Below are 10797 nucleotides of genomic sequence, written 5' to 3' on the forward strand. Positions count from 1 at the left end.
TTATCAACAAGGATTGCGATAAGACAAGAGACGGGGAACGGGAGGAAGCGAACGTGACCTAACTTGATGGGGAAAGGGCGGTGCATGATATCGCAGTACCCTTTCTCACCGCAACTTGATGTGATGGTGAGAGTACCCCTCTATCTGACGCATTCAATTTAGCGCCGTCATCCCGTCTCCTCTTCTAGAATACGTACCTCCACCTCCAAACCCAGACATCCCTACTCGGCCAAAGGCGGTGCAGCGCTCCTCCTCGAGGCGGAGCTTGACCAACTGCGGTCGCTGTCCAACGTTCTTCCATTTTGCCTTCCATAAACTCTGTTGCTTTGACTTTTCCCCCTTTTTACTCTCTTCCTTTCATCACGACAACAAAGGGAACATCCTCCATCATGTCGGGCCGCAAGCTGGGCGGCGGCCGCATCTTGGGTAGTGGCAAGGGACTCGCTCCCCCGACACCTCCGAATGCGAATGCGCCGCGAGTTGGAAGCCCGCTAGCGGCCTCTGAGAGCACTGTGTCGATAGGTTCATCGTCCATCTCGCCGCCTGTCAGTGGGATAGCATCAGAACTCGCTGGCCCGGCCATCGGCGACAGCATCAGCGTTGGTGTTCAAGGCAAAGGCCCGGCCGATGGCGCACTCGTTTGTCCTATCTGTAACGAGGAGATGGTATGATGTGAAAAAGCCATTGAGTAAAGTGTTTGCTGACTCGAAGCAGATGACCCTGTTGCAGCTGAACCGACACATCGACGACAACCACCAAGAACTACCCGAGGAAGAGCAAGACGAAGTCAAGACATGGTTCGATAAGCAAGTCCTTAAGGCGAAGCGATTCCAGCCTCTCTCCCTCATCAACCAGAAACTGCGAGGTCTCGACGTCTTCGAATCAAACGAATCCAGTCCTGTACCACCCTCCATTGCCGCTGGGAAGAGCTCCCTCGAAGGCCCCATCGACCCCGACGAACTCATCACACGCCAACATTGGCAACGATCGACTAGCTACGATCAATGTACCGACCCAACATGCGGTCGAAGTTTAGGACCGATAAACGGAAGCATCAACTGCAGGAAGTGCGGGCGACTGTTTTGCGAGGAACATACTATGTACCAAATGAAGCTGAGCCGCAGCGCAACCCATGAACCGGTCCGAGGATACTGGGCGAGAGTATGCGAGACATGCTTTAAATCAAGAGAAGGATACAACGATCACCAGGGCGTTTTTACGGACCACACCAGCATGTTTTTTGAAACGAGGAGGAAGAAAGTAGAACGACAGAATCTGGAAATTTCACGGCTCGAAAAACGCTTGACAAAGCTCACACGGTTATTAGCGAACCCCCCCGAAAAGATCACACAATCAACCGGTTCTCTGCTCTCGCCAGTCACCTCTCTGGCAGGCCAGAAGAACGCGCGGAAACTCATCGAACAATCTGTCGTCACTTGGGAAGAGGATGCCAACGTTCACAAGTGCCCGTTCTGCCAGCAGGATTTTGGTTCTTGGACGTTTAGAAGACACCATTGTCGAATATGCGGTCGCGTTGTCTGCGGTGATCCGCAAACAGGCTGTTCTTCTGAAGTTGGGCTTGACATTTCGAGTGGTGTCAATGGATCGACACCTGCTAACCATGCAACCGAGAAACCCCCCTCCACCGCAAACCCCGGGCAAGTCAGCGTCGATATTCGAATGTGTCGAGAGTGCAAGCATACCATCTTCTCGGCCCGTGACTTTACGGCCTCTCTTCAGCATAAACCACCGGACCAGCGTGCATACGAGACTCTGCGGCAGTTTGAGCGAGGCATCCAACAATTGCTTCCGTCATTCCATCGCGCGCTCTTAAACCTGCAACCGGAGAAGAACGACACGGGAGAAATCGATCTTAATAAGCCACCGCCGACACATGCGCAGATTCAAGAGGCGGCCAAGATACGGAAACGTCTTGTGGATAGTTTTGGCAAGTATGGCACTGCCGCCAAGCGTCTACGTGACCTCCCATCTGAAAGCGCCACACAGCGTCGCCTTCAGATGGCCATCTACACGTATGCCAGCAGCTTCCTCCACACGAACATGCTGCCGCTCAAGAGTCTCCCGCAATTACTCCGCTCACGGTCATCTGCCTCATCCGCCACGGCCGTGTCCTCATCACGCCTCCTCGCACACACGCACTCTGGACTCCGGCATTCCGAACTCGCCGACCCCGATACAGCATCTCAGGCGCCGAGCGAGGGTAGTACGGTGGTCAGCCAGCTTGAGGCAGAGGAAAAGGAGCTGCGGGAGAAGCTGGTCGTGCTGGAGGAGCAACGCTTCATGGTTCAGGCAATGGTTAAGACGGCGCATGGCTCGAGGCGTTTCGAGGAGGTTAGCGCCCTGTCGAGAAACGTGGACGAGCTGGACGCCGAGATCAAGGTGCTCAAGGGGAAGGTAGGGGGTGTAGAAGCACGGTGGGAGGGTGTATACCGGAACGGCATTGCGTAGGCTGCATGACGAAGTGTTTGACACCATTCAACCCCTAGGATTATATCGAGATCCAGGGCAAGGAAGGATTGATTATATATTAGGGATAGGCATCATATGGTGTTTGTGGAGTTATGGCTTGGAGACCATTTGGTAGGTGTCCACGGAGCTAACAGACTCCTCACATTTCTGGGCAAACATTTTTCTTTTTTTTCGAAGCTTGAGAGAAATCACAAGGAAGACAGGCATCGTGACATGTCAATAGAATCAATTCTCGGTGATCATATGGTTCGGTTGCACACCATCATCAAAAAACCTCTCCCAATCCAACGGACTCTCCTACTTTATACCTTTTGGACCCTTTTGCAGAGTACCTTGACGTAGCTGATAACATATAAACAAGCGTTTTGCCAGACGTCCAAAATCTCATCCAACAGAGGCCACATCAACGAGGCCAAAAAAACAGACCTCCAAGAAGATAAGAAAACAAAAACAAGGAACCATTTACCGTATATCAGGAACGCCGTTTCCCATCCACCACGAGCTAAGGGGGTGCTTTTAGGGCTCGGTGGGTATCAAAAGCACCGTATACAAACAAAGAAAAGAATATGGTTTCGTACAGGCGGGGCAATAGTCATTAGAGAAATGGTGGTGAGCCGTCGAGGGTGATGTAGTTGGAGGGGCGGGCCCTGACATGATAATTATAGGGCAGAGAGGTTGAAGGGAACACGAGAGCGATGGTGCAATTACTAGTGCACGACGCCCTCTACTCCGCCGAGGAAGCGTCTGACTCGACCGATCTCGAGCTCCTCGTGTTCGCTCTCGACGGCCTTGAGTAGACCGTCGACGACAGCGTCAACCTCGGCCTCTTGGACACCGGTGCATAGCGCGACGACGCGGCGGTATTTGACCTCGACGTCACGGCTTCGTCCCTTGAGAGCCGAGACCATCTTTCTTGTCATGTCACGACGACCCTGGACGGCGTTGACACGGGCGCGAAGGACTGCTGCAGAAGGAAGAAGACCCTCTCCGCTGAATCCCCCACCAGAGGTATCGTCGGCGGCCTCGAGCATAGCCGATAGCTCCGTCTCCCATGATGACGAGGGGTTGGGCTGCGAGGTACGAGATTGTTCCTGCATAAGGCGCACTTGCTCGTCCTCGCGGGCGTGTGATAGGTTGGCCACCTTTTGTCGAGCCAGTTGTTGCTTCTTGAGTGTGGCAGATAAATGCTCGAGACTTCGTCGGGCCTCGCCGAGCTGTGTTGATGTTGTGCGGAGTGTGCTATGGAGAGTGTCAAGAGAGGCCTGTTTCGACTTCATCTCTGTTTGGAAGGCTGAGCCAGTCTCGGTCAGGAGGTGAGTTATCGCTATGAAGAGTTAGTATTGAATTTGGGCCAACAGAATATCTTGACTTACAGGCAACGATCTCATCGCTGCTCTCCCGACTTCGCTGACTTGATCCGGTAACACCATTCTTCTCGACATTGGTCTCACCATTGGTCTTGTCCTCGGTGCTCTCACCCCCGATACCGAAGTCAACCGGCCTCAATCCAACCTTATTGGGAATATTCGGGTCGGCGCCAACCTCCAGCAGTTGTGAGATGATGCTTCGGTTTCCAATCCGTGATGCAATGTTTAGGGCTGTGTCGCCGGCGCTGTCCTGAGCGTTAACTATCTCGCTCATGAAGCGCGCAATGCCCATCTTGGGAATGGTTGATTGTTGGCTGCTAGGAACGTTGCCGTTGGCTTGTGTGTTTTGACTGTTGGGGACGCTGCCTTGCCTCACCACCCACTCCAAGAGGCTCTCAAGGTAATATCGGCTGGCGGCATTGCGTCCCTTGACTGCGCTAGTGACCGCGATATGATGGAGAACCGTTCGTCCCTTTTGATCGCGAGCCTCAATTGTACCACCCAAGACTTCGAGCAGATCGGGAAATGACCCATGGTCCATAGAGTTGGTTACTAAACAGGCGCGCATTAAAGCCGTTTCCCCAGAGGCGTTCACACGGGCTGGAGAGGCGCCGGCAGCAATCAGAGCGCGGAGAAGGGGCATGCGCGCGAGTGTGGCTGCCCAGTGGAGTGCTGTATGGCTCTGCAGATCAATGGGCATATCCAATTCGAGGGGGGTAAAGGTGCGGAGCATGTCGTGCTTGGAGGCATCGGTGGTGGCAGGCTCCATGAATAGGCCCATCAGCATGCTGCGCTTCATCTCGACGTCGGGCGACATCTCATATGGCAGAGGTGGTAGTGGTCCATTGCCTTCTTCGACGGGTGATCGATCTTGAACGACGCTTTGGGTGTAGACAAAGGACTCATTGGGTTCGGTTGGAGATCCTGGAAAAGCCGCGGCGTATATATCCATATTCTGACCATAAGCGTTGAAGCTATCGGCGGGCGTCATAGTCACACGCTGACGTTTTCGAGGAGGTTCGGGCTCGTTCAACTGCATTGCGCTGGCTTGTTGCTGAGTCGAATAGGCCGAGTCGACCTGCTGGCCATAGTCCGAGGCAAAACTTTGCTGAGAGTTACCGGGGAAGTCATCACCATTCTGCATCGACGGTTGGCGACTGAAGCTCGGCGCTCTCGTAGGGCCGTTGCGACTTCGAGGTCCTGGAGAATCAAAACGGGCTTTGCTGATGGCAGCGACGGCATGTGAAGCGGTGCTGGAGATGTTTTTGAAAAAGGTGCCCGAGAGCCCATTCGGCCTTCCATCCGCGCTCTGGTTGTACATGCGCTTGCGTTGAGCTGCCATGGCTTGCTCCTTTGTTGGTGTATTGAAGTCGCCTCGACCAGCAACACCACCATCCTGGCCCATGTCATAGGTCAACAGCGGTCGCAGTAGCTCCTCGACTCCGTACTGGCGGCAGACCTGGACTCCGCGGTCAAATGTTATCCAGGTGCCCTGGTATTTTCCATAGCCTCCTTGGACCTTTTCGTGCTCGCCCGTCTGGATCTCCTTTTCGAGGATCTTGGTTCGCTTCCCCTTATCGACTCCGGCAACCTTGAGGATCTGCGTGGCATTGAGCCATGAGTCGTTGCGACGGCGCATAACAGCGATGTTGTTGACTTCCATTTCGTATACATCGACGCCCGAGTAGGATGCCTATTTCCAAATTGTTCTTGTTAGTGATCGCATAGTCCGGTAGGATTCTGTGGAGAGTCGCGAAGGATAAAGGGTGTTGCGTACCGAATAGATCTGGGGTCCCTCAGGGTCTCCATTATAACCTCGATGGAAGGAGGCGGAGAGGCCGGATTGCGATTGTTGACTCATGTTGAAAGATTGCTGTGAGTTTTGCGATGCCGAAGGCATCTTTTGTGAGAACCAGAAAGTTGCTGAATGCTGTCGTTGTTGACGGTTAAGGGGACGAGGTATACGGATTGAGTCGTTGAGGGCGCAACAGCATCAGCGCCAATGCAAGGATCGGCCGAAGGGGTACGTAGAAGACGTTAAAGGCGGCAAGAGAAGGACGATGAGTATTATACAGAAGGAGAGAAGCGCCTCATGAGGCTGAAACCGGGATTCTGGGACTGCCCATGCGCCTATCCGCCGTCGAGTTTCGGAGGTTTTGTGCGCTCGAAAAACTGGTGGTTGCAAAGAGTTGAGAATGGAGTCGAGGCGAAATGAGCTCCTCGAGATAGTCTGCGCTGCAGTGGGCCGGGCGGAGTTGTGCAGCTGAGGTTCAGTACAGAAGGGGTCCGAGGTACCTGAACGAGCGCCCTGGAAGGGACCTGCGGGGGTGCTGAGGGGGGTGCTGTGAGGTGGCAGCTTAGCGGGCGACGGGTCGCTGAAGCGCAGAAGCTGTAGCTGCGAGCTGAAATTGCTGGTGCTTGATGGATGTGACTTGGTCAATACTCTGCTCCTTGTACAGATCAGAGAAGGGTTGGCATGGATGGATTTAATTGTGCGCGGGATCGTAGATGCACGTAGGTTCTGTACCTGCTCAAGCGACGGCGCTCGTGCTCGTGTTAATTACATGCACGTCAAAGTAGCCGACTGCTAGGTTGTGCTCACTTGCATCAAGCGGGCTTCGACGTGGAATCGACAGGACAGGACGAGATGCGTTCAATTAATCGAGACGTGTCGGTTTCGTGCTTTCGCGTCGTCGGGGAACGTGTCTCGCGCTCTGGGCGCGTAATTAACGTGAACCCCGCTAGTTGAATGGCCTCGACTGGTGATGAGGCCCCCCAGCCGGCCCATTCCAGCGACCACCGCCACCTGCTGTTTCGAGTCGGCTCACCGGGAGACCATAGTTGTGCAGACGACCATGGTTTATGACGCTCGCGGTCATTTGCCTCGAGGCCATGCGTGAATGGTTGAAGCCGCTAATGCAACCACTTGTTGCGACCAGCAACAGTCCTGGCCTGTCTTTGGTGTGGAACCACGTGGTGCAAGATGCACACGGCATCCAATGTGCATAAAACTTGTGCATTCATTTGTTGTGTGTTGCACGTTGCACGGAGCACTTGACTTGGATAATGTTAAGGCGGAGTAGTTGAGTTTGTGTACCACTGTGAAGGTGACACTGCATCCAGGCAGATGAGGTCAGGACGGATGCACTTTACGGCGTGCCATAATGGACACGATGAAAGTGATGCTCCAGCCCAGCACTCTTGGAACACACCAGAACGCATTCATGGGTAACCTTATCACGAAATGATAGAGGGCTGTAGCAATGCCATTGTTCAATTCCTTATCTTAGCTGACCTAGTATCCTTCCTTCACCTCTCTCGTGTCTTCTGCTTAGTATTGTTCCTCACGACGTAAGTTGTGAGAGCAACGTCCCTTGCCGGAGTTTTTCCGCACCCAGCTCCGATATCAAAAATCACAAGCAAAGCTCCAAAGACCCGGCCTGGTTCTATCGTGAGCTTTAATTGCACATTTTTGACATGGCCATCGTTCCCTTACGAACTTGACTTATTGTCCTGCTTAGGGGCCTTGCGCCGCCATTTAATTCTTCCTCTCCTCCCCCGTACAAACTCTCACAATGCCTCGCCCAAACGCCGCCATCCCCGACTTCCTCCCACCTCTCCATCTCTACCGACACCTCCTCCGCGAATGCTCCTACCTCCCCCCCGCCTTCTCGCCCACTATCACTTCGTTAATACAGACTCGATTTCGAAATCACCGCAGGAATCATTCAATGAAAAAGAAGCACCGCGCCAAAGCCAGCAATGCGCTGCGCACATTGAGAGCGGCCAACTGTGGGGACAGACCGTCCATGGAAAAGCTCATCTATCATGGCTTTGGAAGAATGGGCTTTCGTCGAAGAAGACTGGTGGCCGATTTTGTGCGCCCAGAAGGCCCTAGCGACTCGGATGCATTAGAGGCTCTCATTGATGGGGATGCTACCAAGAACAGTGCTGGGAAGACTGACAACGCTGCTGCCGACGTATCGAAGGCATTGAATGAGCAAGAGGGTTCCCCGAATGATACAAACGCAAACGAGAATTTCGAGGAAAAACGCCCCGCGGGTCGATGGAACAGCAAACCAGTACACATCAGAAACGACTTTTACGAGAAGTGGGACTTGGACAAGGTCACAAGGCTCCTTTCATCCCAGCGGGATTTGCAAAAAAATAGCAATCTCAGCTGGCTCAAGCGCAAAATCAAGGGTCTGAAGCCGTCGGGGGCTGTCCCTAAAACCAATCTCTGGGGAAAGCCACTCGCCGAGAATGTTGTTCGAGCAAAGGAGGCTCACTTTTGGCGTAGAGCCATTAGCAAGATGATGGTCCCCTTGAGCAATGGCGAATGGGAACTGCTTGGACAGTTGAGCAAGGGCGCACAGGAGCAGGGCGAGTGGAAAGTTCCCACAAGACGACCAGCTGCGAGCCCTGTCCAGGCCGTCGAACAAAACACTATGTCGAACTGGAACTGGAAGGCCTATGCGAGCCTGCCCGCTTCCAGGGTTGAACGCAGGCCGAAAAAAAGCTCTTTCGTCAGGCCCGAGGGAAAGGAAGAGGAACCGTACCAAGCACAGCTCAAGAAGCGCGAGATTTCACCACGATGGTTCCGCCGAGCATATCAACGAGCATGGCAGTTTACACCAAAGATGGACCAGGATCCGCGGACGCTAAAACACACTTTTACTTGGGGGACTATCAAAAAGACCACAGTCTGCGCATCTAATAGGCAGCTTTCTATCTTTGATGGTGTCGACAGCCACGGCCGGATGATCAAGCCCAAGACTGAGAGTCCTTCTACTTCCTGAACCGAACCATCAGCCCAAGCTGCGGATCCCGCGCGTGCGGGTGATCATCTAGCGATCTAGTGCAGCTGCGCGGTCTATATCCAATGCATCACGACTCTTCTAATCCGTCAGGTTGGCCAGCTTGCTCAAGCCATCGCCATCCACTCGCATGCCGACCCAGTCGTTCATCGCATACGCGCCAATGCTCTCATAGAACTTGATGCTGGGCTCGTTCCACTTGAGAACTACCCAATCAAGACGAGCTCCCTTGATAGCAAGAACTTGCTTGGCCAGAGTGCTGAGCAACTTCTTGCCGTATCCCTTGCCGCGTTCCGAGTCTCGCACAAAGAGATCTTCGAGGTAAATGCCTGCGCTGGACCGCCACGTGCTATAGTTGTAGAAATACAAGGCCATGCCTACGGCGACACCCTCGGGAGAGAAAAGGAGCAAGCATCGGGCAGGTCGAGTTGGCGCAATTGGTTCCGTGTCGGGGATGATGGAAGCGTCAACATCGGGCGAATCGGACGGCGCAAAGGCGATGGTGGCCTCGATGCTCTCGACGGTAGCCTTGTTGGCATCGGGCTCTTTCTCATAGTCGGCAAGCTCCTGGATAAGCTGCACGATTGTAGGCGCATCTAGGAAGAGCTCTGGTTAGCATGACATAGCTTCTAGAAGGATCTCTAACTGAGGGGTAGCTCACCCTCCTTGCGCGCATGTCGAATTGTCGCCATTGTGTACGATTGGGGATCTTTTATGTATAGAAAAGCAAGGATAACCTCTAGATGGAATACGAGACGCGCGAATCGAAAGAATAGCGATCGTTAAAAGGTTAAATCGTGTTGTAAACCAACATCGCCAAATTTATCCATGGTGTTTTGACGTCTTTGGTGGGGCAGTATGGAGTTTCTCTCAGTGAAGGGCGCGCCTTCGATGGTGGGGTCTGGTTGCCCGGAGTGGGGGAAACAAGCCGGGATCCCGAGTGCCGGGCCCGGTTCCCCGGGGTCGGATTTACAACCGGCCGAGCCTTGCAACTCGTCTATCACGATCTCTGAGACATTGCCATCTGTCTTTCTACCTCACAAGCCCACGTTAGCTCTTCTCGGACATAAATCCGATTGAAAAAAGTCAATTAACGCGCCCTTCCCAATTAAACCTGTCTCTTCCTTTCACATTGCACATGCTCTTGGGTGACACCTTTGGTGGCGTGCATATTCTCTGCTGAACACACCACATGCGAAATGAGGAATGAGATGGCGCCGCCAATGAGGCTGAGAAGGCAATAGTCGCTTCGGTAGTTTTATCCCTGAACTCAAAGTCTCACATGCGGAGAATCATCAGGTTAGAGACCCGTTGGTCGTTCTCGGCCGTTGAACGCGTAACGGTCTTAGATATCTTGACTTTAATGATAGAAGCATGCGATCAATGCGTTACCCACGTTGAGAATTAATAGCAAGCAAAGTGCTACTCGGTGGGACCCTTGAGCTGTCGTACTGCCGATACTAACTATCTCCTATTGCAGTTGAGTGTCCAGGCCTCCTCACTCTTCAGGCTGAACACTCAACTCAGCTAAACCCATTAACCACCACACCCAGCCAGCCACTATCACCTCGCATGGCATGCATCGCCCTTTGAGGCCCGTTTAGGAAATCAATGTCTCTGCCAAGCGGCATGGCTTGCCTGGGATCAACGGCGACTCTCCCCGAGCGGCCCGTGAGAGGCGGATCAATCCGCGGGGGGCTATGCAAGTGCCCTTCCGCCCTCACAGGAATCCTGGGGTCGATCGGCCGAGACCCCTCTACTCCACACCGCGTATCTAAGTGATAGTCGCTCTATAACCGCAACCGTCTGGGATCATCTGAATCCAGCCCAGCCACGGCAAACTCACTCATGCGGGATATCGAGAATTGAGCAGCCACTGTTCCCGAACGAGACCTTTACACCACGCAAAAGTCCCGTAGTTACCCCCCCTCCATCAACCTTGGAGCTCCCCTCCCTGCTTGAAGCCGAGTTGCGTGTATGCCTCTTGGTGGTTCAGCTCCGTGCCGTGTATGGCCATGAGGAAGCTAGTGACCCGATTTTCTGACAATCAGCTCAGCCAAGCATATACTCGAGGGATAGCTGAGAATGCACAATACATCAAGCGAAGGGGAACGGGTGAAGAT

The 10797-nt window shown here is 53.5% G+C and overlaps 4 protein-coding genes across 4 annotated transcripts; 2 read left to right on the top strand and 2 right to left on the bottom strand.

The window, feature by feature from the left end:
- Window positions 1-389: 389 nt before the first annotated feature.
- NCS54_00800900 (Hypothetical protein) lies at window positions 390-2469 on the top strand (the record flags this gene model as incomplete). The annotated part of the gene is made up of 2 exons (XM_053153410.1): window positions 390-665; window positions 715-2469. 2 exons carry the CDS (start codon window positions 390-392, stop codon window positions 2467-2469), a joined length of 2031 nt encoding a protein of 676 aa, XP_053009385.1.
- Window positions 2470-3197: 728 nt separating this feature from the next.
- On the bottom strand, window positions 3198-5757 carry NCS54_00801000 (HTH APSES-type domain-containing protein; the record flags this gene model as incomplete). The annotated part of the gene is made up of 3 exons (XM_053153411.1): window positions 3198-3814; window positions 3864-5550; window positions 5635-5757. The coding sequence occupies 3 exons, from the start codon at window positions 5755-5757 to the stop codon at window positions 3198-3200; spliced, it is 2427 nt and encodes an 808-aa protein (XP_053009386.1).
- A 1675-nt stretch (window positions 5758-7432) lies between these two features.
- NCS54_00801100 (Complex1-LYR-dom domain-containing protein) lies at window positions 7433-8656 on the top strand (the record flags this gene model as incomplete). Its single annotated transcript, XM_053153412.1, has 1 exon — window positions 7433-8656. The coding sequence occupies one exon, from the start codon at window positions 7433-7435 to the stop codon at window positions 8654-8656; it is 1224 nt and encodes a 407-aa protein (XP_053009387.1).
- Window positions 8657-8755: 99 nt separating this feature from the next.
- On the bottom strand, window positions 8756-9366 carry NCS54_00801200 (N-acetyltransferase; the record flags this gene model as incomplete). Its single annotated transcript, XM_053153413.1, has 2 exons — window positions 8756-9282; window positions 9336-9366. 2 exons carry the CDS (start codon window positions 9364-9366, stop codon window positions 8756-8758), a joined length of 558 nt encoding a protein of 185 aa, XP_053009388.1.
- Between the last annotated feature and the right edge of the window lie 1431 nt (window positions 9367-10797).

The sequence above is a fragment of the Fusarium falciforme genome, chromosome 6 (genome assembly GCF_026873545.1).
Source record: "Fusarium falciforme chromosome 6, complete sequence".
Lineage (NCBI taxonomy): Eukaryota > Fungi > Ascomycota > Sordariomycetes > Hypocreales > Nectriaceae > Fusarium > Fusarium falciforme.